The sequence below is a fragment of the Gobio gobio genome, assembly GCF_949357685.1.
Source record: "Gobio gobio genome assembly, chromosome: 14".
NCBI lineage: Eukaryota > Metazoa > Chordata > Actinopteri > Cypriniformes > Gobionidae > Gobio > Gobio gobio.
Genome location: NC_137107.1, coordinates 39,560,918 through 39,587,440, shown reverse-complemented (window position 1 = coordinate 39,587,440; position 26,523 = coordinate 39,560,918). Strand labels below are relative to the sequence as shown.

Sequence of the window (26,523 nt, the reverse complement as noted above, 5' to 3'; positions counted from 1 at the left end):
GAAAGAGTTCATATACTTGTTTGCAAGTTGTGTTGTTTGAAGGTAAAATTTGCTTTTGTTGCATATTTTAAATGTTTTGGTGCGGTTACAGCCTTTTGCAAACAAAATGTGTCATTTTGACCATGAGTGCCACTGTTTAGGCCTGTGTGTTAACTAATTTGAAAATGTGGAGTTTGAGCTGACGACTGCATCAAAGCAATCAAGAAAAACTGTAAGCGCCGTGGACCTGTATACGGCTGAAATTTCTGTCTAATCTTGGGCCTGAAGGTGTTCAACCGCATCAACGCATTTTAAGGGTGTCACTGCATGGAATTTTTGCTGCATTATTTTTAGCAGTGGCGTTTATTAATGGTGGCTTGTTTATTTAGCGTTATCCAGGCAGTATTGGTGGATTGTTCACCACTCTTACCGAGGGCGGGTCGATTCTGCTGCAGGTAGGTTTTATATGCGACTTTATAAGTTGTTTGTTACTTAATGTAATTTTAAATGTGTGTAAATGTGGGTAAATATTTTATAGAAATCTGTCTGCTGCTGTTTTGCTGCTGTATGGCAGCTCGTCACTGCGTCCCTCAGTTTTGGGTTTCCCTCAAGTGCTACACACGATCGTGTGTGTGTGTGTGTGTGTGTGTGTGTGTGTGTGTGTGTGTGTGTGTGTGTGTGTATACTCAAGCCGCACCAACCTGATTTAGTGGCACGTCTTCTTGTGAGTGCATCTTCTTGTGAGCGCGTGTTTGGGTGAGCGCTTGGGGGAATACGTGGTTGAGTGTGTTTGTGTCGTGATCAGTTGGTGTTATATTTTCTTGTAATTGATTTAATTGTATTGTTTTTGTTTTATTTTTTGTTGTTCTGTTCTTGAATACTGCGAGTGGCTATTGCCACCTTTGATCGCCTGTTATCAATTTCCCTAACCATCCAGGGCTATTATCTACTGTGACTAGGAGGGTTTATATTTCTTTTGTTTGTTTGTATGGATTGTAGTGTTGGTTGCTTATTTGAGTGGGGTTAATTTTGTTTGTTTTATGATTTGTATGAAGGTGTCAATTGAGGTTATTGTGAGAATTCAATTGTTTTGGATTTTTATTTTCTCTTCCCTTCACAAATCTTGAATTATCCATTGGGATCTTGATATTCAAGATATACACCTACAGGTGGCCACTGCATGGTATCATGTTTTTTTCTTTTTCTTTTGTGTAAACGTTCTTTGTGATTTGGTGTATTTTCTTTTGAAGTCTTGTGTCTTTTGTATGATTATTCTTTTAAACTTTTGCAAGGGTTAATTAAAGATTGGTTGTGCACATCTCTGCTTGTTCTTTCCATTTGTTTGGAAAACCTGTAGTTTTGAACATTTACAATACATATTTTACATCTTAGGCGGTGCTAGCTTCTGCTCACATGGGGAAAATAATAAACGGAGTAGTTGGATTTTTACCACAATAGGGTGGTTGTGTACACAAACATTACAAAAATATAAAAACAATGACATTACATGTCAAAAAAAATAAAAGTGAATTTTGCATAATAGGTCCCCTTTAAAAGTAAAATTTAACTCAGGAACAGGAACAACATTGCGTTTGGTTTTTTTATGTTGAACACATACAACATGCAATTTACAATTAATACAAAAAAATCACAATTTCTTTGGACAATCTTATGGAGTACAACTATATTTTAACAACACACACATAATAGAGGTAATCTGAAAGTAGCATGGTAGAGTCAATGATTTTATACTTACAAAATTCCCCTTTCATTTATTGATTTAACTTCATAAAATTAAACATTTTAATGTTTTATGGAGAGAAGAGGCAGGACAGATTTCCAGCTCGGTTGAGATAAAGAACTGGCTGAACAAAACCAGAAAAAATATAACAAATAAAACTAAAAGCAATGAGTTCATCAATAAACTGCCCAGAAGAAATGAAAGACAATCCTACGATTATATATGGTAAATATATAATAGTAATGCTCACAGTAGATATTAGAATGATGTAAAATGCTCTTTTCTTCATGTGGTTTTCCTCCTTTCTCTCTCTCCCTCCCTCTCCTGGTCCTGACTGCTTCAGAGCTCTGAGAACAGCCACAAGACAAAATAACTGGATGGAGAGGAAGAGGAGGAACTGCAGAGTGTAGAACCATGTAAATGCACGATGGTCGCTTGAGATTAAACTAAACATGCAGCACAAGCAGGATCCAAAAGTGATTATCCAGGCCGCAGTGCAGCAGATCACTCTATATCTGAGAGGTTTGTACTTCAGAAAGGTTACAGGATGAACCACTGCCAGGTAACACTCAACACAGATCAGACATTGAAACAGAGGACGACCAGTGATGCATAGTCCTTGCAAAAAAATTGTTGTTTTTGTGAGACTTGAAAAAAAAAGTGACAGTAGACTTAATACAGTATTCAGACAGGTACCAATATCACAAACAGACAGATTGAGGTTGAAGAACTCTGATGCAACTCCACTTCCTGTGATGATGAGCCAGATAACATAGGAGTGAGTAGGAAAACCAAACAGGAAACTGATGCTAAATAGACAAATGTCTAAACTGTTGATTATTGCAGTAGACTGAGTTGTGGAGTTTGTAGATGTTTCAGGTGTGGTGAAGTTCACTGTAGAGTTATTCATTTCCTCTGTATTTGTCTTTTCAGCTCAGAAATTCAAGAAATGTACATATAAAAGTATGGCAACTGTGTACAACAGGAAGAAAGAAGTGAAAATGTCAGACATTATGAAATAAGAAGATACTTTTTTTTCATGCATACAAGTTTTCAAACACACATAATATGGAATGTTTCAATATTAAATGTCTAATATTAGAGGCCATTTTAATGCAGTAATTCACTACACAATGCCTAAAATATAAAATTCAAATAAAACAGTGTTTTTCTTTCACAGTTTACATGAAAATTCAGTTATATTATATTTCCCTTAAATGGCTGTTACAGTTTTTTTTTTTAAATCCTACACATTTTAATTGATTAGATTAGAAACATGTAGATCTCAGCCCTGTTTATTTAAAAGTTAAATCATCTTAAATGCTCATAAACCTTACAATACCTATTATTAACAGGGAAAAAAATGAATAGTTGAAAGCAAGAAAATGTATCAAAAGTTTATCACCTGAATAGTGAATATCCAGTCTCTTTGGATGTGTGTACATCTCTGTGCCTGTAGACTGGCTTCACAGCTGTCACAAGAATATGCGTGACTTCATCTGCTATACTTCACATAAAACATCATATATGCAAATATTTATGGGGGGAAAAATGATATGAAAAAGACAGTGTAAACAGGGATAAAAAAAAAAAAAAAATTTTTTTTAAATGTTTTAGTTCAATGTGGAAGCTGCATCCTGGGGCCCATTTCAATAAGGTTCAACCAACTCGAACTCTAAACTTGAACTCTGAGTTGACTTACCCTGAGATGGGAAACTCTGAGTTTTTGGTTTCAGAACAGCTGAATTCAGTTTGTTCAATCAACTCTAGCCTCACTTGTGCGTGCACAACGACTATGAAAAGCCATGATCAATGGAGCTTCGAAATTACTATACACCATGACAACAGCAACCGACAAAAATGATGTCCGCAACCAAGTCAATACGTAAGTTTAATTCTTAATAACTGTACATTTTAGTGGTGAAAACTAGCAGAATGGTAAGTTATTGAATATTTATTTTCATGGTATCCCATGGGCAATAAAAAAAATAATGTGGCAGTAACTAAAAAATTAACTATAAAAACATAATTCAATCAGGTAAAGCTTTAAGCATAAAACGTTTCATAGGTGTAGGCTTCATGGCTTTACAAACATTTGACGTATAAAATAAATGTAATTCACTCTATTTCAATGTGCAGTAGCTTTTTCCATATAGTCTAATGCTCTTTTCACATAATTGAATGTTCTTTAGTCCAGCCTGTTACATTTCTTAATTAGGGTAGTAAAATTAATATTTGACTTCTACTCAGCCAACAGCTCCAAAAATGATGGGAGGACCTGCACCAGCACCACTGACAGATGAAGAGGAGATGGCCACAATACTAAGAATTGGAAGAATCTAACAGGAAAAAGAATAACCGTTGCTTTTTTATTTGTTGGAAATAAAGATGACCAAATAAATTGTGAATAATTTGTTTATTTAGCAGTTTCCAGCTGAAATCAACTATAGTGGCTGTAAATCACCAACAATTTTTATTCCTTTTCATACAAATTATGATTACAAGGACAGATTCTCAGTTTCTCAAAGTTTCTTGCACAATAGACCTCACAACCTCATGGCAATTCATAACTATTTTACATTATGGCGAATTGGTGGCTAATTTTAAACATTTTTATTGGCAACTTTTTTTTTTGCCTGTAAATTCTACGGTACATTGTTTACAGCGTACAGTATCTGTGTGTGATGGAATTTCAGGTCAAATGAAATCATCTCTGTGACACTACTTAAATATGTAAACTTTATCAAATAAACACAAAATAGAGTTATTCAGAATGTATATAATAAGACAGTAATGGACTGTATGCATAATTAAATCATTGTGGTGGAGAATTTATCAAAATAAACCATTAAATTACACATGTTCACGTTAGCATGTTTCAGAAAATTTATAAAAAAACGACAAAAAAACAACAACAGTATCTTCCAAATGAGGCAATTCAAAAAAGAAAATGTACAGTAAATGCACTTGGACAAAATAAAGAACAAAGGCAAGAGACTTTTCCAGCCCGGTGAAGATAAAGAAGAGGCTGAACAAAACCACCCAGAATAAAGCATGTCAAACCAAAAGAAAAAAAGTTCACAATAAACAGTTTTGCAAGAATAAAAGAGAACCCTGCAAAAATTAATGGCATGTATATAATAGACATGGTAACAGTAGTTATTAGAACGAGATGAAACGCTCTTCTCTTCATGTGGTTTTCCTCCCCTCTCTCTCTCCGTCTCTCTCCTGGTCCTGACTGCTTCAGAGCTCTGAGAACAGCCACAAGACAAAACAACTGGATAGAGAGGAAGAGGAGGAACTGAATCGCGTAGAAGTATATGTAAATATAAAAATGAACTCGGCTCATAGTAAACATGCAGCTTAAACAGGAGCCAAGAGTGATTATCCAGGCCACAGTGCAGCAGATCACTCTATATCTGAGAGGTTTGTACTTCAGAAAGATTACAGGATGAACCACTGCCAGGTAACGCTCAACACAGATCAGACACTGAAACAGAGGACGACCGGTGATGAATAGTCCTAATAAAAAACATGCTAATATTGTGGGATGTCCATTACAAAAATAAATTACAGACAACAAAGAGTTCAGACAGATACCAATCTCACAAACAGAAAGATTGAGGTTGAAGAACTCTGATGCAACTCCGTTTCCTGTTCCTGTGATGATGAGCCAGATCACATAGGAGTGTGTAGGAAGACTAAACAAGACATTGATGAAGTACAAACAAATGTCCAGGTTAGTTAATCCAAGTAAATCAAATTCGGAATTTGTAGATGCCTCAGATGTGAAGTTCACTGTAGAGTTATTCATCTTCTCCTTGTTTATCTCTCAGCTCACACAAATGTAAAGACCCCCTGCAGTGGAAATTAAGTTTTTAATGTTGTTTTTATGTCTGTGTGGAGTTTACAATATGCTTTTAAGACAAATCATGTGCAAATTCATCAGTCAACACCAGTTTCATCAGTTTATTATAAAGTAAAGTTACTTTATTATAAAGTAAAAGTTTCGGTCGATCGCCTTCTGTATTCAATTTATGGAAAAAAGTGTTGAAAGTGCCTCTGCCGATCAAAGGCTTCCGTTACCAGGTACGCTTGTCAGACGTCACGTATGCATCTTGAATTGCGAGAAGGCACTTTCAACACTTTTCCATGGAAGGCTATCGGCTGGAACTGTACTTTATAAAGTTTTAAATATTGATATTTTTCTTACACAAACGTATTGATTCGCTTCAGAAGGCCCTTATTAATCCCTCGGAGCCACGTTGAGCACGTTATTTGACAGACAGATGCATTTTTTTATGGACTTCAAAAACAGAGCAACTATTACTGCTATCATAAAGCTTGGATTAGCCAGAACTTTTTTTAATTTAACTCAGATTTTATTCGTCTGAAAGAAGAGTGTCATATACACATAGGATGATTTGAGGGTGAGTAAATTATGGGATAATTTTCATTTTTGGGTGAACTATCCCTTTAAGCATTGTTTCAGAAAAATATCCTTATATATTTGTTGTTTTACCATTTAAAAATTTTAAATGAGCATAATTCAGATCACAACTGAAATGAACATGAATCAAAAAAGTATCTACATCTATAAAATAAAAGTCTAATATTCTATAAATAATAACAATCAAGTGTTTACTCTTATAACCTAGGTTCATAGAAAATATGAAGTTTAAGAGTGTATCACCTGAAGAGTGAATGTCCAGTCTCTCTGGATGTGTATAAATCTCTGTGCTGTGTTTTTTGTGGACTGACTTCACAGCTGTCATAAGAATATATGTGCATGACTTCATCTGCTGCACGTCACATAAAACATTAGATATGCAAAAAAGTTAAAAAGGGACATATATGAACATATAGCCAGTGACTTTTACCAATGCATATTTCTAGGGTAAATACAGTATTAGTATTACTATGTTTCTATACTGTAAACAACACATACAATTATATATTTTTACACATAATTATATGTAATTCTATCATTAGAAGAGTAACATTTTTAATAGAATTTTAATTTAGAAAATATGTAGGATGAATGTAAATGTATAAAATTGAATGCAAAAATCTCAGTGGAAATCTTCAGTGACACTGTGATGAGGAGTTGTATTGCATAAACAATCTACAGCAACCATTTATAACCATATCTGGTAAACACATATATGTATAAAGTACTATAAGACAGTCTGTGACTGTATATTTCTCTAAATAAACAGTGAATAACAAAGTCACACACATGTTCTGGGCCATTTTACACTGCGAACACAGTACAGAAGCCACATTTCATTAAATCAACTAAAATGTTCTGCTGTCATAAACACTAATATAAGAGAAACAGAAAACCTTCTATCTAGAAATAAATGCTGTTAAGTGTAGTAGTTTAACTGCTAAAAACAGAACAATTGAATGTTTTATTTAAAAAGGAGAGTTTTCCGACCCGGTTCAGATAAAGAAAAGGCTGAACAAAACCAGCCAGTAGATAACAAACAAATCCAAAAGTAAAAGCTTCCTGAAAATATAAATATGTCAGAATGTAAGACAATCCTGAGATAGCAAATGGCATATAGATAATAATCATGCTCGCAGTAGTTATTAGAATGAGATAAAATGCTTGTCTCTTCATGTGGTTTTCCTCCTCTCTCTCTCTCCTTCTCTCTCCTGGTCCTGACTGCTTCAGAGCTCTGAGAACAGCCACAAAGAAAAACAACTGAAGGAAGAGGAAGAGGAGGTACTGAATCGAGAAACAGCATACATAAATATAAAAATTACATGAGACTATAGTAAACATGCAGCACAAACAGGATCCAAGAGTGATTATCCAGGCCGCAGTGCAACAGATCACTCTATATCGGAGAGGTTTGTACTTCAGAAAGGTTACAGGATGAACCACTGCCAGGTAACGCTCAACACACATCAGACACTGAAACAGAGGGCGACCGGTGATGCCTAATCCTATTATAAAATATCTTAATGTCATGAAACTTGAAAACCAATAATCAAGTACATAGAAAAAAATGTTCAGACAGCTGGCAATCTCGCAAACAGAGAGATTGAGGATGAAGAACTCTGATGCAACTCCACTTCCTGTTCCCTTAACAATGAGGCATAAAACATAGGTGTGTGTAGGAAGACCAAACAGGAAATTGAAGCTGTTCAGAAAAAAATCCAAAATGGTCATTTGCCCAATGACCTTAGTATTGGAAAATGTAGATGTGACAGGTGTGGTACAGTTATTCATCCCTATGGGGGGGGGAAATAGATGAAAACATATTGGCTACATAAACCTAAACTTGCACGGTTATGTTTGGGGAAACATGTAATGCAAAAAAATAATGTATGTATTAACTTAAATTCTCATGGAAACACAGAACACATAAATTAATTAATAGATAAGTATTTACTAGAAACAAACACACATCATAAAGTAATTAATTTTGGATGACATTTTCAAAGTCTGCATAAAAATGCTAAGATTTGCTAAGCATCTGGTTTTGTCAAAAGTCTATTTAGCTGCTGTCCATTTTAAAATACCTAAGGTTTTGTCAAAAGTCTATTTAGCTGCTGTCCATTTTAAAATACCTAAAATGGGCCACATGCCTTTTAAGCACATATTTTAAGACATAAACAAAACAAAACAAATGTAAAGAACAGTCATCTGTCATTTATCTCAAGCATACACACAGTCTCAGGTTCACAGAATTAAAGGGATAGATCACCCAAAAATGAAAATTCTGTCATCATTTACTCACCCTCACGTTGTTCCAAGCTTGTATGAGTTTCTTTGTTCTGCAGAACACAAAAGAAGATATTTTGAAGAATGTTTGTAACCAAGCAGATAGAGCAACCATTAGTAGGGGAAAAAATACTATGGTAGTCAATGGTTGTTCTATCTGCTTTTTTACAAACATTATTCAAAATATCTTATTTTGTGTTCAGCAGAACAAAGAAACTCATACAGGTTTGGAACAACGTGAGGGTGAGTAAATGATGACAGAATTTTCATTTTTGGGTGAACTATCCCTTTAATGCTCAAAATAAGTTGAATGAAGTTTAATACAGAGCAATCGGGTAAATCACATGAACGTGTCCCATTATATCTGTCGGTTTATCATTACTAAAAATTTCACTTAATTCAGACTGCACGGAACAATCAAAAATTCCAAATTTGAAAAACATTATATACTCATATAAAGCCAAATTATCAAAACGCAAAAAAAAAAAAAGCTTTTTTTTTTTAGAGTTCAGGTCATTTTAGAGTATGTAGTCTATGTTTAAATGGAAAATAGCATTTGTTTTTAAGAAGAGTTTGTCACCTGTAGAGTGAATGTCCAGTCTCTGTGGATGTGTAAATCTCTGTGCTGTGTTTTGTAGACTGACTTCACAGCTGCCGAGATAATATGTGCATTATTTCATTTTCACGTCACATAAAACATTGGAAATGCAAATATATAAAATGTAAGGTTAAAAAAAGTAATATATCAAACTAAACCTTTGGACTGATAGCCAGTGACTGACTTTCATCAATTTTATTTATAGGGTAAAAGCAGCATCAATAAAGCGTATCGATATTTCTGTCACGGGTTGTCCAGGCAGGAAAACGAAGACACTGAAGAATAAGATTCCAACACAAACTTTACTAAGCAATCCAACAGGCAAGGGCAATACACAACACATTAACGTGATCGCACACTAAACAGAATACAGGCAGGAACATACACAATGATTGAGAAACGATGCACAGATTGATAAATGAGTTGGTGTCCGTTGTGACAGATGAGTGTTGGCAAATGAGAACACGTAAAACAAATAGAAGGTTCATGACCATACCCATATCTAATGATCAAATTCAGAATAAAATTAATCTTTATGGAAAACATAAAAATCAGGACAGACAATCAAGACAGTTTGTTGCTGTATACTTCATTGAAACAATGATAGAAAGTCACACTAACATGTTTAATTTTTAAAAACTAAACAATTGATGTTTTACAGGAGAGTTTTCCAACCCAGATCAGGGGAGTATTCGAGAAAGCATGTTATGTGACATACCCGGGAATGTTTAAGAGTAAGTTAGCGGATAACCTCAACTTTCGGTTCTAAAAACAGAGGTAACTTTCAGGGTATGTTAGTAGCCATAGCAACTCACTCTCTGAACATAACCAGGGGCCCATTTCATTAAGGAAGTTCAACCAACTCTGAGTTTAAACCTGAACTCTGAGTTGACTTACTCTGAGATGGGAAACTATGAGTCTTGGGTTGTCTGAACTTACTCCCGGACTCGTTTTTGGAACCAGCATATCTCGAGTAAGCAAGGTTTGGGTTAATCAACCGAGAGTTCAAGGTATATGTGACGGAAGGTTAACCTTGTTTTCTGGAATACCCCCAATAAAGAAAAGGCTGAAAAAAACAGCCAATAGATTTAAAAAAAAAAAAAAGGAAAAAGAATACTTTCCCTATATTTAAACAGAAAAATGTTTTTAAGAGGAGTTTAGTACCTAAAGATCGAATGTCCAGTCTCTCTATGTGTATGAATGTCTGTGCTGTTTTGAATAGGCACAATAATATATGTGTATGACCATCTGTTTCACATAAAACATGACACATTCAAATATATAAAGGAAACAAATGTAAGGTTAAAAAAGTCATAGCATTTGACTGGACTGACACTAATTGTCTTGAATTTAAAATTGTTCATCATTTCCACACAACATTTGAATGATTCACAATCACATCGTTAGTAATAAGCATGGCAACAACATTATATGGAAATGGTAACACAGGGTCAAAGCCTAAGTATTATTTTATTGGATAAACAAATGACAGACTTGAAGCAAACTTAATATGAGTGTGAGTAAAACAATCAAAACAACAATGAGAAAGACTCTAACTTTCTAACACATGCTGAACAGTATGCACTAATAATAATAAAAATAGAATTCATATCTTATCTAAAAATATTATCTGAAGAGAGAATGTTTACTTTTCCCAAGCAGACTTGATCTTTATAAATCTGAAATTGGTGTACAGGTGTGATGCAGTGAACACCTGACATGCAAAGTTTTTGAAGTGTCGAATTTAAATACACAGCAATATATTATGATGAGATTTCTATTTTTAATGGGACATATCAATAATGGGTATGTTGATGAAGTTATTTATTGCAGTGGTTCACAGCCAGGGGAAAAACTTCTACAACAATATCTTACAACAATATATTTTTCCAGCCCGGTTCAGATAAAGAAAAGGCTGAACAAAACCAGCCAAAATAAAACAACATAATCCAACAGTAAAACGCTCCTGAATATAATCTTGAGCCAGAATTAAAAACAATCCTGAGACAATAAATGGCATATAGGTAAAAGCCATCCTCACAGTAGTTATAAGAATGAGATGAAATGCTCTTCTCTTCTTGTGGTTTTCCTCTTCTTTCTCTCTCACTCTCTCTCCTGGTCCTGACTGCTTCAGAGCTCTGAGAATAGCCACAAGACAAAACAACTGGATGGAGAGGAAGAGGAGGAACTGCAGAGTGTAGAACCATGTATAAATAAAAAACACAAAGATGCAGACCAAACAGGATCCAAGAGTGATTACCCAGACCACAGTGCAGCAGATCACTCTATATCTGAGAGGTTTGAACTTCAGAAAGGTTACAGGATAAACCACTGCCAGGTAACGCTCAACACAGATCAGACACTGAAACAGAGGACGGCCAGTGATTGCTAGTCCTATTAAAAAAATTGTTAATTTCTTAATGGGGATCCAAGTCTCAAATAGAGAGAGCAAAGAATTCAGAGAGTTACCAATCTCACAAACAGAGAGATTGAGGTTGAAGAATCCTGATGCATATCCACTTTCTGTTCCTGTGATTATAAGCCATATGATGTAGGAGTTTGCAGGAAGACTAAACATGAAATTGAACATTTCCATAATGTTGAGTAGCCCAAACAAGGGAGTTGTGGAGTTTGTAGATGATCCAAATTTGTTGAAGTTCACGGAGTTATTCATCGCCTTATTTGTCATGTCATTCCAAACATGTATTAATTTCTTTCTGCTGTGCAACAAAACATATTTTGAAGTTATTATTTTTTAAATGTTTTATTTGTTCACACAATGCAAGTCAAAGGGGTCAATGTTGTTTAAACACAACATTCTTCAAATTATCTTCATTTTGCGGATCATAGAAGAAAATGATGACAGAATTTTCATTTTTGGTTTAAACTTAATGATCCCTTTTTTTCACATCTATACTCAATACTCAACATATAACAATGATTTGATTTGTTTACTAATTCCTGCAGGGCAATTCCTTTAACAGATTATTGATAAAATATAAATAAAATCGACTTTCGGTTCCCTGAAGAGTGAACGAGACGTTGCGTCGAGAATTGACGCTATGTGTATGCTCTGTGGGACTGCGTTGTGAAGCACGTGTGAAATCAGTCCAATGCAACAGACGGGTGACGTCATGACCAGGAAGCTATAAAGCACACCAAGACTAAACAATGTCAGCTTCTGATAGGCCGAAGCAAGTCGATCACTGGCACGCCGGAAGTATGGGGGGCCTTGCAATGTCTTGTTCCCTCCCTGAGGCACTAGTTCCGTGAAAGGGAATAACTTGCCAGGGTTAGTCCAGGTCTCCGTGATACAAAGAAAAACCAGCACGGTTTACCTCAATCCATGTGAGGTACAAAATTCACTTAAAATGAAAAAGTTTTACCAGAGACCAGACATTAATGAGAGTGATCTTCAACTGCGATTAAACTTTCTCTGGCTGTGTTTCACGGCACAACGGACGAAGGTTGTAAATTCAGGCGAGGAAGAGAGAAAATCAGAGCAGGTGCAGAAAGGAATCCAGGGAGAATAGAGAACAGCCATCGATATTGGCCATCCAGGACAAACTGGCCAGTGGTGTATCGATGAGCAAACTCAGATCCCCACCGGAAAGAATACCCCTGCACTTGCCAAGCCTTCTCCCAAGTCTACGGCAAGCTAGATCCACTTGAAACTGACACATGTATGCGGGGAGAGGAGATGAACAAGGTGGAATGCAGAGACATGGTTCACAAACATCGCACCTAGGCAAGGCAATGACCGCACTACGAATGTTAAGTACACTCTAAAAAAAAAAAGGTTCTATATTGCACCAAAAATGGTTCTTGGCTCGTAATCATAGGGGAACCTTTTTTAGTGCTATATAGCACCAATTTTGGTGCTTCAGTGGTTCTTCAGCGGTTCTTCAGAGGTTCTTCAGCGGTTCTTCAGAGGTTCTTCACCAGTTCTTTGACTAAGGTGCTATATAGAACCTCTGAAGAACCGCTGAAGAACCACTGAAGCACCAAAATTGGTGCTATATAGCACCAAAAAAGGTTCCCCTATGATTACGAGCCTTTTTTTTTAGAGTGTAGTGTTGAACGGTCATGAACCAATGTAGCGTTGCAATTTAAAACTAAATTACATAAATAAAATCATAGAAAGTGCAAGAGATAACAACAGGGAGGACTGCAAACGGCATGCCACAGGTGCCATCTTCCAAGTCAAGTAAACACGGATGAAAGGCCAAATATAGTGAATAAAAATATCGAATTTCCCCAAAATCAGATGATTAATTGTCATTTATTTCCTCGAAATTAAATGCAATCCCAAAGTAGGGAAACGCTATGGATACCACACCCTGCCCAAAGGGAGGTAACGTGAGGCAGTGCTATATACACTCTAAAAAAAAAGGTTCTATATGGCACCATAAATGGTTCTTCGTCGTAATCATAGAGGAATCACTTTTGGTACAATATAGCACAATATCTTAACATGTTCTGTATATGGTAGTGGTGCTATATAGCACCTTAGTCAAAGAACCGGTGTAGAACCTCTGAAGAACCACTGAAGCACCAAAATAAAAAAGGTTCCCCTATGATTACGAGCCAAGAACCATTTTTGGTAGCCTGGGAAAACCCAGACAACTTCCGGCAAATTTAGATTTGCTCTGCAAGTAGTCTGGCAAAGACCCCATTCAATCCCATTTCTAAACCCTAGAAATCGCGGCACCAATTAGAAACGTTGGGGCGGGCTTTAGACGATGACGACAGCGCAGCGACATTGAAGCAGATTTGTCGCCCGCTGTGGAGCATCACTCGTTCGAATCAGCTATCGCGTCTGTTTTAAGCCATTTAAACTTTTCCTTTTCGTTAAAACCCGAGCAAAGAACAACACTCGAAGCCTTCATATCTAAAAAAAGATGTTATCGCTGTCTTACCGACTGGATTCGGCAAAAGTCTGATACCAACTTGGCCCTTTGGTGGCTAAACGAATGGGTCTTAGCGAGAGCCCTCTGGTAGTGTTAATGTTTTACAAAATATAGTTTAAGTCCTTTTCAGGCGTGAATGTAGTTGTTTAAAGCTCAAATATGTGGTTTATTTATAAAGAGAGCGCCTTTTTTTAAATTTGATCTGCCGTTTTCGGAGTTGTGAGCTCCAGTGGTTCAGCGGCGCTCAATTGATCATTCAGCCCGCCGAGAGGCGCCTTTCCTCGGCCAGTCCTTCTGCCGTCTGCCGCTGGCTCTGATGTCTCTGTAGTGGTTAAACCGTCTCGTCTTGTGTAGATCTAACGGCTGATCTTTGCTCTCATTAATCTATAATTTGTTCCTAGACAGATCGTTTTGTCTGAGGGCAAAGTGAAGTTTCATAACTTTATATTTTTAAGATATTAAACTTTACCGTTGCAGTCTCCTAGCGCTGACTTTGACTGAATTGCTTTATTTATTGTATAGCTTCTTACACCTTTTACTTATACTTTTATAATTGCTATTGATGATCACACATAAACTGACATTTAACAAAAATAGACTGGGTTGTGTTTTGTGTCATATTTAATTTATTACAGTGATAATCATAGCCTATATTATGCCTATATTATGTGTGTGTGTGTGTGTGTGTGTGTGTGTGTGTGTGTGTGTGTGTGTGTGTGTGTGTGTGTGTGTGTGTGTGTGTGTGTGTGTGTGTGTGTGTGTGTGTGTGTGTTTTTAAATGTAAACGAAAAGAGGCTGGGTTTTTTATATTTTGTTTTGTTATAAACATGCATTGACGATAATATGCATTGCCTGCACTACATATATACTGAGTGAAACTGTCAAGAACGCTGCTTGTCCATTAGCAGAGTAGGCGGATTAGCGTCCTCCCGTCCTCGGGAGTTCATTCTCCGGAGTCAAACTTGGTAAGTCACGGACGCAAGTCAGAAAAAAAAAAATTAAACATAATAATAGCCACACGAATGTGGTTCAGGCAACGCGTAGCTAGGCCTACATTGATTATCTTATATATTTATAATAAAACGAAGTATAAAACACCCTGCCTCTTTTCGTTTACATTTTAAAAATAATATATTAAACATTAATATGTGGTTTAGGTAAGGTGACCAGATTTCTGAAATGGAAACCGGGGACATTTCCTATTTGAGAACACAAGTATAGACAAGAACACATATTGAGAAACGGCCAGAGTCAGATGTTTCTCCGTCGCTCTGCATACGTCATCTCCCTCATCGCTCTGATTGGTTTTAGGTCTATCCAATTGCTCTGAGAGGCATTTGAGCGACGCCCGTTGGTGACGCCCCTTTGGAAATGATTTGTCTATGAAGCTTTGCCAGACCATAACTCAGTTACTACTGAGAATGGTCTGGTTTTAACCAGGCTACATTTTTGGTGCCATACAGAACCTTTTTTTTTAGAGTGTATGGAAAATATCTGGGCCTACCTAGCCAGGGAGGAGCTGCTTCCAGCTAGTGGTGCAACGGATCACAAAACTCATCATTTTTCGGATCAGAATAAAAGGGGGAGGAGACTATTTTTATTTGCTTTCCATTTATTACATGAAAACTTTTGGTGTTAACATAACCTATATGGTTTATAGGTTAACAAGGAACTTTTGGTGTTAACAAAAATAAAATAAATGAATAACCATCTGAATAAATCAAATTTGACTAAAAACAACCTGAGACGTGAAAATGGGCCTGAGCTTTTTTTTCTTCTTTTTTTTTTTAAAGATTAGGATGTCAACATTCTCAGGGGAGAGAGTAGACCTCTCACACTTGTCAGCATTGCAATTCTCTTTGTAGGCCTATACTCTATTTTATAGATATCATGTTTAAACGCACTACACTTAAACAACGTTTTATTGAATTAATTACTTTGTATTTATATAGCCTAATACCTACTTTAGATGTATATATGAGGTTGCTCATGCAAATTGCAAAACAGACAATAGACTATGTTAAAATAAACATTTTAAATTAAAACTACGCTTTTCTTTCGTTTTTAAATCTTTTTTACAAGAAATCCTGCAGGTCATGAAGAACTTGGTTTTTCCACCTTCAAGAAAGGACAGGTGCTCTCCATTATTTCTCCTTGTTTATTTAAAGGCCGTTTTCCTTGCTTTACTCGAGGCAAAAAGCCATGTGTTGACTTTAAAACAGAGTATACTTTACATTATATGCATCTGTGGTGGAATTACTAGATTTTCGCATCGATACATGTTTGTTTTAATGCGGATGCGCTGTCACTTTAATTCAGCACCAGCACATCAAACAATAGACTCTGTGCGGAAATGCGCTCCTGGAGCGACTGACGGACCGAAGCCGCGTGCAGTGTGACAGCTGTATCCGTTAACATAGGTACGGAAAAAATATGCACCGCATACGCACTGCAAACGGAGTATGTGTGAAACGGGCGTCAGCAGGTGCCATGCTCGATGTATGTGCCACTTTCATATGGCTTTCTCGTGCCACAGTGCCTACATACTGTTAGAGTTTTGTCCACACCCTTCTTCCGTCATCATTATATTTTACGGGGAAGCCAAAATGCTCCCATACACGCGATTTGAATGATGCAGGAGGCTTTTCAAGTTCTTCTACTTCTCAGCTAGCCACTGCTGACTGATTAACATGCCCTGTTCACGTGAACACATGTGTTTCTCTGAAACTCAGCATCGAGTTTAAAGGAACAAGATCACTTAAAAAGCAATATCGGCAGAAAAACTGTATTTTAGTCTGCGATCGCTAAACAATTCAGATTAATCCACAAGTTAAAAAAAAATGCATAATAAATCCGCGGGTCACGTGCGTGCCGAACCGTGGGTCGTGATCCGTACAACTGCGATCCGTTACACCCCTTCTTCCGGCACAGAGACAGGGCAGAGCAGAGCCACCCAGGGAAAGACACAGGTTTACCGTCAGGGAAACCGTATCATGGCCAATACACATATGGGATTACCAAGCAGGGAATCACATCATATGGGCATCTAGTCCAGTGCAAGGGCTGACCAACCGGCATGCACACGAGTACTGAGCCTGGTGCCAGATGCCTACGTTGCGACCGACTGCCGAAGGATGCTGGAGGAAATGGAAAAGGTTTCACCAAGTGGGGAACTCAAGTGGGGAATATCCCCCTGTTAGAGGGGAATGGCGCCACAAGCAGGAGCACTCATCTCCTGTCTAGATAAAAAATATGCTTGTAGACAAACAACAATAAATAGACTGAGACGGTTTCACACAGAGCACTTGCTGAAGTAGTCACGCAGAGCGTTCCCATGCAGCGTGAGTTCCCTTGAAAGGGCACGCCACTGATGTTTTGTTTATGAATCGTGCCTTTGGGAAACGTTTAATATTAAAAAATAATTTGTGCATTAACTTAAAGAAAATGAAGAAAATATGGAGCACGCATTTAAATGTCTGGATCAGGGGGATGTATTACAGAAAGTCATAACTTTAGAATCCTATCTTATCTGTTTCGTAACCATGCCAATTTCAGTTAGGACCTCATTTAGGACAAGCGCTATTACAGAATGACATTTCTTAAGTGCATAATCTTATTTTAACTATGGATAGGAAATGGGTATGACAAAAGCATCTTACCTCGACAAAAAATCCTAAAAGCTGTCTTAACTTTAGGACAACCCCACTGGTGTCCTAATTTCAAACCTTTTTGAAATCCAACGGTAAAAATCACTGTATAAAAGCCTTTTTGAGAATGGCGTTACATTTATTAATTATACAAGATGAAGAACAGTGACATTTGATGGTGGAGAGACTTTTGGAGAACCCAGAGGATGTGCTGCGCTTTAATGATAAAATACTCGTAAAAAATTACAGACTCCCACGACACATGATTTTGCAGTTAGTTGACGAATTGCGACCAACATTAGCCTCTTAAGGTCTGGGACCATTTTTGGGATTTCCGCCTGGATTTGGCCTACCCAAATTGAAAAGCTTTCCATATCCACATACAGTGGTCTAAATTCAAAAGTGTGGTGTCATTTTACAGGAAACCCTGTGAAGTTTCATAAACCACTGCTAAAAGTGATGAACAAGTATATGTTGTCTTAGCTGTAATAACCCTCTCAAAAAAGAGGGGGGGGGGGGTTCTGATAAATTCAGTTATGAAAGTGTGGAATTAAGGACTGACGGAAATTACATTAAAAAGGTCATATTCCTCCATTCAGATTCATTTGAATAAATCTTGCATACATGATCCACACAAAAATATTTTTTCCAGTCTTTTCTACAGGGTGCTATAGCACACAGAGTTACACACTTTCAAAAATGTATTTATAACCAAAAAAATCTAAAAATCGTCTCTTTTTTTGGGGGGCGGGGGGTGTTATTACAGCTCAGACAACATATACTTATATATACTGTTTATACTTTTTGCAGTGGTTAATGTAACTTCAAAGGGTTTCCTGTAAAATGACACCAAACTTGTTGCCTGACGTCGTCATACTCTATTCTAGTCAGAATTTGAGTCTGATACTGCTCTATTGGGCTGTGATTATGGGGCGTGTTTCAACCGAACCAGGAAAGACCTCAATTGGATAGACCTACAACCAATCAGAGAAACGGAGTGACGCATAACGTTAGTTGTCAAATGTCAGCAGAACTCAACTGCACTGTGTTGCCAAGTCCGCGGGTTGAAGCGACCCCAATTATGTGATAAACAGACCCAGGAATGCAAATTTTAGCAGGCAGCCCTGCCAAAATAATATATTTTACCTCCCAAATGCCACCGGTTTGCCGGTGTTGTAAAAAAAAATATTTAAGGATACACAGAGTACTTACCAACACGATCATCATTTCTGAGAAAAATAGTAAAGGTGAATGCATATACGAACAAGTTCTCTGTTTAGGATTAGAACAAATTCAACCCAAGCGCCTTTGATGACGTGGATGATTACGTTACTGTTTATCATCTGTCCGTCATCGTCTAAAGCCCGTCCTGACAATTTCATTGGTCCGAACAGTTTCTGTTCGTGCATAATTACGTCTCTATGGATCAAGTCCAGACCGAACTGCCTGAGTTAAAATGTTGTGGGCGGGGCTGAGTTCAGCCGGCATCCAGGCTACCAAACTTGTGTATTTAGACCAATGTATGTGGGTATAGGAAGCTTTCAATTTGGGTGGAGCAAATCCATACGGAAATGGTACCAGAGTAATTTAGTGTAAATAAGTTACTTTGTGTAAAACAAATGCCAAAGTGATGCATGTCTCCAGAAAGTAGAGGTACCAGATATGAGGTCAGAGCTCCTCTATAGACATTTCAATTGAAAGTATATACATGATGATGTAATTTCCGGACCCTCATCAGGGTCCATGGACTTTAAGTGGTTAGAGGCCAACGAGCTGTCACGGAGCATTACAGGTCATTCTTCAAGTGAAAAACGCCTTGGTGAAAACTTCCCGAATAAAACACGCTTTCAACAGAGCTTATCAAAATTTCAATCTCTGCCACACTGAAATTAAAAGCACACCGTTGTTTCTCTTTTTTGATTTTAGTTTTACCTCAGAAGCAGTTTGCGCGTTTTTGGTTGCTTGGTAATAGATCTGACAGTTGATTACCGAACTTGATGGAGTGGTTTAACACCGTGTCCTAACTACACGCGACGCGATAAGATTCCAGCGACAAGCAACTTGTCTGTCCATACCAGAGGCGACGTGACTACGAGATGCAACAAATCAATCAAAAACCACAGCCAATCAGAACAGCGTGTGGTCGGGCTCTCGCAGCAAGTGCATAGCACCAGAGATTAATCCTGACGGCGCTCGCAAGGAAATGGATAAGTAGATAATCAAATTCACAAATATCACGCCATTTAAACATTACTACAAATACATACTGAGTCACTAAGACAATCTTTGTCATAGAATATACTGGTTGGTTCACAGTTCGAACGTTCTTGTTTCCATTTGTTTAATTTCAAGATCTGAGGTGAATTATCCATTGTTGCTTTTAGTAAGACAAAGTTGGGAGCACTAAATGATATTCAAAGTCACATTACACGCTTTTAACATTAAATAAAGCACATACACATTAACTGAGATTGTTTTATGTTGTTGTTGTTCCAGCCGCGACGTCGCAGAAATAGAAACCGTTTCTAAAATAGATTCATCGCGTGTCGTCGTTGCGGCTGGTTAGGACAAAAACTCCAATTAACATGGAAAATATACCTTTTATCGCGTGTCGCGCCGTCGAGTCGCGTGTAGTTAGCACACGGTGTAAGAGTTCCCAACTACAGATGAGATTTTGTAAGATAGGATAAGAATCCTAAATCAAGTTATCATATCTAAAGTTAAGACCTATAGAAAGTTTCTGCAATACGCCCCCAGGTGAATATATTTGAAAGTAACATAATGATGAACAATCTTAATGGTTTGTATAAAAATACTTAGATTTGCAAAGTATCCAAATTGATTTAATCAAAATGCAAATTTGCTGACGTACAATTTTAACAGCAGAATTGTTAAAATGGGCAACAGTTCTTTCAAGAACAACTTTGAAAACGTGCAATTTTTGATGACGATGCTTGATGACAAATGCAATATAAAATGCTAAACTTGATACCCATCTTTTACTCTCAAGCACACAAACACAGAGTGTCAAACAACTTTTATTGAGATTCTATTAAGGTTAACAGAGGTGCAGAGGAGTCTCAGCTACAGTCTATGTTATGTTAATATATGTTAAAGAAATACATATACTTGGGCTAAAAGCAAACCGTTTTCAACACAGATTTCGCTAAGAACAACTGCTTTCTCAGATGACTGCATCAGCCAAGCACATTAGATTGTTAACATAAAACACTCAACTCGGTTAGCTTAGGTATTAATAGTTTAACTCAGTAACATGTTTACCTGATTCATATTTGTTATGTGTATAACAAAGCAAATTATGTTAGCAAACGTTATCCAAAATCCCCGTAACATTCAGAAGACTAAGAGCGAGCACATGAACTTTATCAATAAACTGATAATAAGAATCCAGCAATAGCCTACAGTCAGAAAGTTGAATATTGTACCCCTTACCTTTAGTTTAATCTCTTTCCAAGACTGTCAGTGATGTCTCTCTCCCTCTCTGAGCGCCAGTGGCCATGTCTTTGCCATGTGATTATTTTTTTATTTTTTTTGTGCTTGAATTGATTAGGTGACAAAACATAATGTAAATATTAATATTTTCCATTCAAATTTACTTAGGCTATTTCGGCTATGTATTTGAGGAAACTCATTTCAAAGAACACACTGATTAATAGTGTACTCATGTAGTCTTTGTTTTATTTACAAGTACAAAAACATTTGTGTAGTCACATTGCCACTATAGGATAAAATACAGGGAAAATAATTTTAAATAAAATATTAGAAAACAATATTTCAGACCATTATTTCATGTACACACTTCACTTCATTTAATTGGAGTATATTCATGTAATATTTTTCTGGATTTTTATAGTTTGCTGATTTATGCTAATAAAAACATGTTTATATCATTTCCTGGATTTTTTTGTTTTAAAAAAGCCAATATTTTGATCAGTTGGATATGGTATAGTGAAACTGAAATGTACTGCAATAAATAAATAAATAAATGAATAAATAAAACAAGTCACCTGAGGCCTGTTGCATGAAGCTAGCTGAACAAACTCTGAGTTTCAGAGTAGGTTTAGAGTTGACAAATCCAGATAAATCCATATCAAGTTCAACGGTCTCTCAAAGCTTGGTATAAATATCTCTGTTTAATCCAGAGTTTGTGATGCACCTGAAAGTGTGACCCATGTGGAAAAAAAACAGCCAATCACAGTGTCCGTTTGATTCCCTTCTCGCAAGAGAGACGCAATTCACTTCTCTTCTGAAGCTTGAGAGATCATTTTGAAAATTATCATGAAATTAAACGCATTTACAAAGCAGGAATAAACACTGCTGCGAAAGTTTGAGAAGGCAGCTGAAAGAATATCTGACTATGTCAATGCATGATGTGAATCAAAGAAATATGCCTAATAATTATAGGTTCACAAAGAGTTCAAATGAATACACATTGTTTAAAAGAATTATGAATGCATGTATTATATTTATACTAATATTTGGCTACTTGTCAATTAATATAATAATTAAATGAATATACTGTATGAATTAAAAGTAATTATAATTCATATAGCCTAATATAAATATAATGAATAATTAGCACCAAAAGATGAGCAATTTTTTCACTACAAACTGCTTTAATTTGGAACGAGAGATACAGGGGGTATGGCTTTATTGCATCTTTACTTGCAGCTGATTGGTCCAGTTTGGTTTTGCGATCTCTAACCCAGAAGAAAACCTGATCCAGAGCAGGTTAGCCGTGTAGTGTAAGTTACTACGGTGATGAACACTGTTAAAAACCAATCCACCTTCTTGAGCCCGAAAAAACAGAGTTTGTTCAAACTAATCTCGAACTTACCTGGGTAGCAACTAAAACCAGCTTTGTGCAACAGGCCACTGAAGAGTGAATGTCCAACCACTTACAACATTTAATAAACACCCAAAATAGTTCATATCTAGGCCTATGTAAGAAAGTCAGGAAGGACTCTGTGAGTGGGTGGATTACTACATAAATAGGAAATTGAATGAAAGAGGAACATATTAACATGTTCTGGCATCATAAATGCTAATCTACATGAAAGGGAAAATTAATTGAAAAACCAGGGGAAAATGTAAAGCCAAAGTTAAAAACAAAATAAGGCTTGGTAACAGTAATTTGGGAACATTAAACAATTGAATTTCTTGTTTCTTGTTCAAAAACAAGGGCAAGAAAGCGTTCCAGTTCGGTGAAGATAAAGAGCAGGCTGCACAAAACTAACAAGAACAAAACAAATAAATATAGCAGAAAAAAGTTCACAAAAATATTGTTGTGTCAGAATAAAAGAGAACCCTGCGATAATAAATGGCACATATATGATAGTCGTGGTCACGGTCATTATTAGAATGAGATAAAATGCTCTTCTCTTCATGTGGTTTTCCTGCTTTCTCTCTCTCCCTCTCTCTCCTGGTCCTGACTGTTTCAGAGCTCTGAGAACAGCCACAAGACAAAACAACTGGATGGAGAGGTAGAGGAGGAACTGAATCAAGTAGAAGCATACATAAATATTAAAGGTCCCATGGCATGGCATTTTTCTATTATTTTATAGTGTTTCCTGAGGTGTACTTATATTGTTAGTATGATTTTTACATCATAAAATGTCATAATTTAGAAATAAAAGGCATTTTTTCTATACTGCTGTTTGCCCTGTGGCTGAATGCCCTGCTTCAAGAGGCGTGTCTGCTGTGAGACTTCAGTAAAAACGCCCACTGTTGTGATTGGCTGACATCTTTGCATTTGAAATGAGCGGAGGGGGCGTGGTTTAACGAGGCACGAGCAGGCACGAGTCTGCCAGAGACGGATGGACCTGTGTTCACTTCTCATCAGTTCTCTCAGCATGTCTCAGTTCAGGGAGAACTGTTGTAGTTACTAGCATATACTTCAGGTTATTAGTTTATTTCTAGTCGGAGGGGCTGTCACTCATGTCAGAAAGTTAGTAACTTTAGTAAATTAGGGATCAGCGCTGACTCGAGACGCGAACCGTTTAGAACGATTCAGTCCGATTGGGTGAACTGATTCGGTTCACTAAAAAGAACCGATTCAAAAGAATGATTCGTTCGCGAACCGGACATCACGGAGACGGAGCGATTGCTAACAAAGTTATTTATAGTAACTACTGAGTTATGAGAGCGCTGTCTGTCAGCGCGAGTTTATTGTGTTTGTATCTGAGAGTTCTGAATAAACACGAGTCCCAGTCACACCGAGTCCGTCTTCATCATTATTCTACCAACTTTGTAACACATACAATGTACCATTACAGCGAGATGAACGAGTTAGTAAGTGTTGATTAAAGCATTATTTCTAGATATGTTCCAATCATATGAATAGTGTCAGTGACGCGCATTGAGTAACGTTACACAGCGCAAACAAAGACACAACAGCAGTAATCGAATGTAATCCAGTTTATTGTGGGGAAAGCTGGCTAGCCTAGCCGGATACCCTCACGCTTACCCCCCTTCTGCTTAATCTCACGCCGCGTTTGGTGCCTCCGCTGTGGGCCAGATGCAGTACTGGGGGTCGGGGATGTTGAAGGCCGAGCTTCGGCGTGTGTGAAGTTTATCTCTAAAGATGTGACTGCTGATGTTAAGCAGAAAATACTGTATGCACATTTTAGAACAGATAGACGCGATGAGGACGTACAAAAACACTGACTCACAAGATAGAAGACACGAAAACACCGTTCTGTCTGGAGAGAGAGAAGCCGCATTGTGTGCACGAATAATAAATAATTAGCAACACATAAGAAATCACTGATCACAGATCAGAAGGAACTGAAGAAAGACTTCTGTTTTCATTTGTACATCCAAACACTGAGAAACTGCCAGCATTCATTCGTTCACAAGTAACGTTAATGATCTCGAGCACTTCATGGGCGTGACAGATTCTCTGGGCGGAGTAAAGGGAGGAAACCGTTCCTGCTTGGACGTCAAACCAGGAAACTTCAGGATTGGCTCGTCTGGCCTGTCATTTTCTCAAAGGCAGAGAAAGACAGCCAGAACTCGGTTTTACACCGATTAACATTTCTATCCACTTGGGGACAATATTCAGGCTAGGGGAACTCATATTAATGTTGAAATACCTCATAAAATGAAAATGTCATGCCATGGGACCTTTAAAGTTAATTGAGACTAAACGAAAAATTAAACACAAACAGGATCCAAGAGTGATTATCCAGGCCGCAGTGCAGCAGATCACTCTATATCTGAGAGGTTTGTACTTCAGAAAGGTTACAGGATGAACCACTGCCAGGTAACACTCAACACAGATCAGACACTGAAACAGAGGACGACCGGTGATGCCTAGTCCCAATAAAAACCATGTTAATGCCCCAAGTCTTGAAAGCCAAGGAAGAGTATTGACTAGTGCAGAGAGCAAGGAATCAAGAGTGTAAACAATCTCACAAACAGACAGATTGAGTCTGAAGAACTCTGATGCAATTCCACTTCCTGTTCCTGTCATGATGAGCCAGATAACATAGGTGTATGTAGGAAGACCAAACAGGAAATGAATACTGTACACACATAAGTTCAGAATGATCAATACTCCAAAGGATTGAGTTGTGGAGTTTGTAGATGTTCCATATGTGGGGAAGTTCACGATAGAGCTGTTCATCTCTGTCGGGAGAAAAATAACTTTGGCACAGAAATCTTCCAACTTTTCATATACAAAAACATCACATAACATTTACATCAAAATGTAACTTTTGCATGTAGTTTCACTGATTTGTTGTGAAATACTTTCCTTGAGTCTGATTTGTTTATATGATATTTGCTTTATGATTTATTACCGAATTTGTGTAAACATGGCTGAAAATGGATGTTCCCGAGCTCATTTTTTTTTATGAACGGCAAAAACAAAAACACAAAGAAAGATGTCATTAAGGAAATTGTCATGGTCTTTATAAAATGCTGAGTTTTGCATAGCATTCTAACAGATTTCATCAAAAAGTTTTAGCTTCTTTATAACAGAACAGAATAACCAAATGATCTCTGACTCTCAAGCAAATGTTGAATTAAGTGTATTATGTAAAAGGGTCATTTTCATGAAAGGGCCCCATTATATCTGTGACTGTGAAAAAGTCAAAAGTCAACAGAAGTATCCTATGATTTAAAGGTAACATTTCAGTCCAACTAACCAAAACAGTTCCCTCAAAATCAGATTATTTTATTCAAAATCACAACTTTTATTAATAACAATCTAGATTATATAAATGATCTAGAACTCCTGAATTTATATAGTTTATAAGAGTTTATCACCTGAAGACTGAATGTCCGTCTCTCTGGATGTGCAAAATTATCTGTCCTGTGTTTTGTAGACTGACTTCACAGCTTTCACTATGTACATGGCTTTATCTGCTACACTCACATAAAATACAAAATAAGCAAATTTGAATTCTCAGATTAATAGATTAATAATTTGAATTTGTCCACAAATTCAAATTACCACACATTTTTACACACCATGTACATTTTTGACAATTATCTTCAATGTAGACAACAACATGATTGTTTTGATGTAATCCTGTTTTTGAAAGAAATAAAAAAATACACAGCTATACAGTACATAGGCCTACTACATAAAACATGGTGTATTGTATTTGTCTTGCTTGCCAGCCAGAGTGCCTGTGAAGGCACTCCCCCCTAGTCCTTTGCCATTCCATCATGAACTACATTTCCCATAAACCTTTGCTAGGCCTCATTATTGTGTGATTATATCAACCTGTGTGTCATTAGCTTGCTAATGTCTGTGTATTTAAACCCAGGCTGTGTTCGAAATCGCCCCCAAAAATGTTCCAATAGGGAAAAGAGAAGCGAAAGCTAAAATAAAAATTTAAATAACAAAGAAGTGGCAACAGGAATGGGAAGCAGAACCTAAG

The 26,523-nt window shown here is 37.0% G+C and overlaps 2 protein-coding genes across 2 annotated transcripts in view; one reads left to right on the top strand and one right to left on the bottom strand.

Moving 5' to 3' along the window:
- Positions 1-26,523, top strand: part of LOC307137025 (uncharacterized protein) — a 636,016-nt gene that overhangs the window by 476,831 nt on the left and 132,662 nt on the right. The gene's annotated exons all lie outside the window — the stretch shown is intronic.
- LOC307137816 (chemokine XC receptor 1-like) lies at positions 1,791-2,630 on the bottom strand (the record flags this gene model as incomplete). Its single annotated transcript, XM_079835781.1, has 2 exons — positions 1,791-1,844; positions 1,971-2,630. 2 exons carry the CDS (start codon positions 2,628-2,630, stop codon positions 1,791-1,793), a joined length of 714 nt encoding a protein of 237 aa, XP_079691907.1.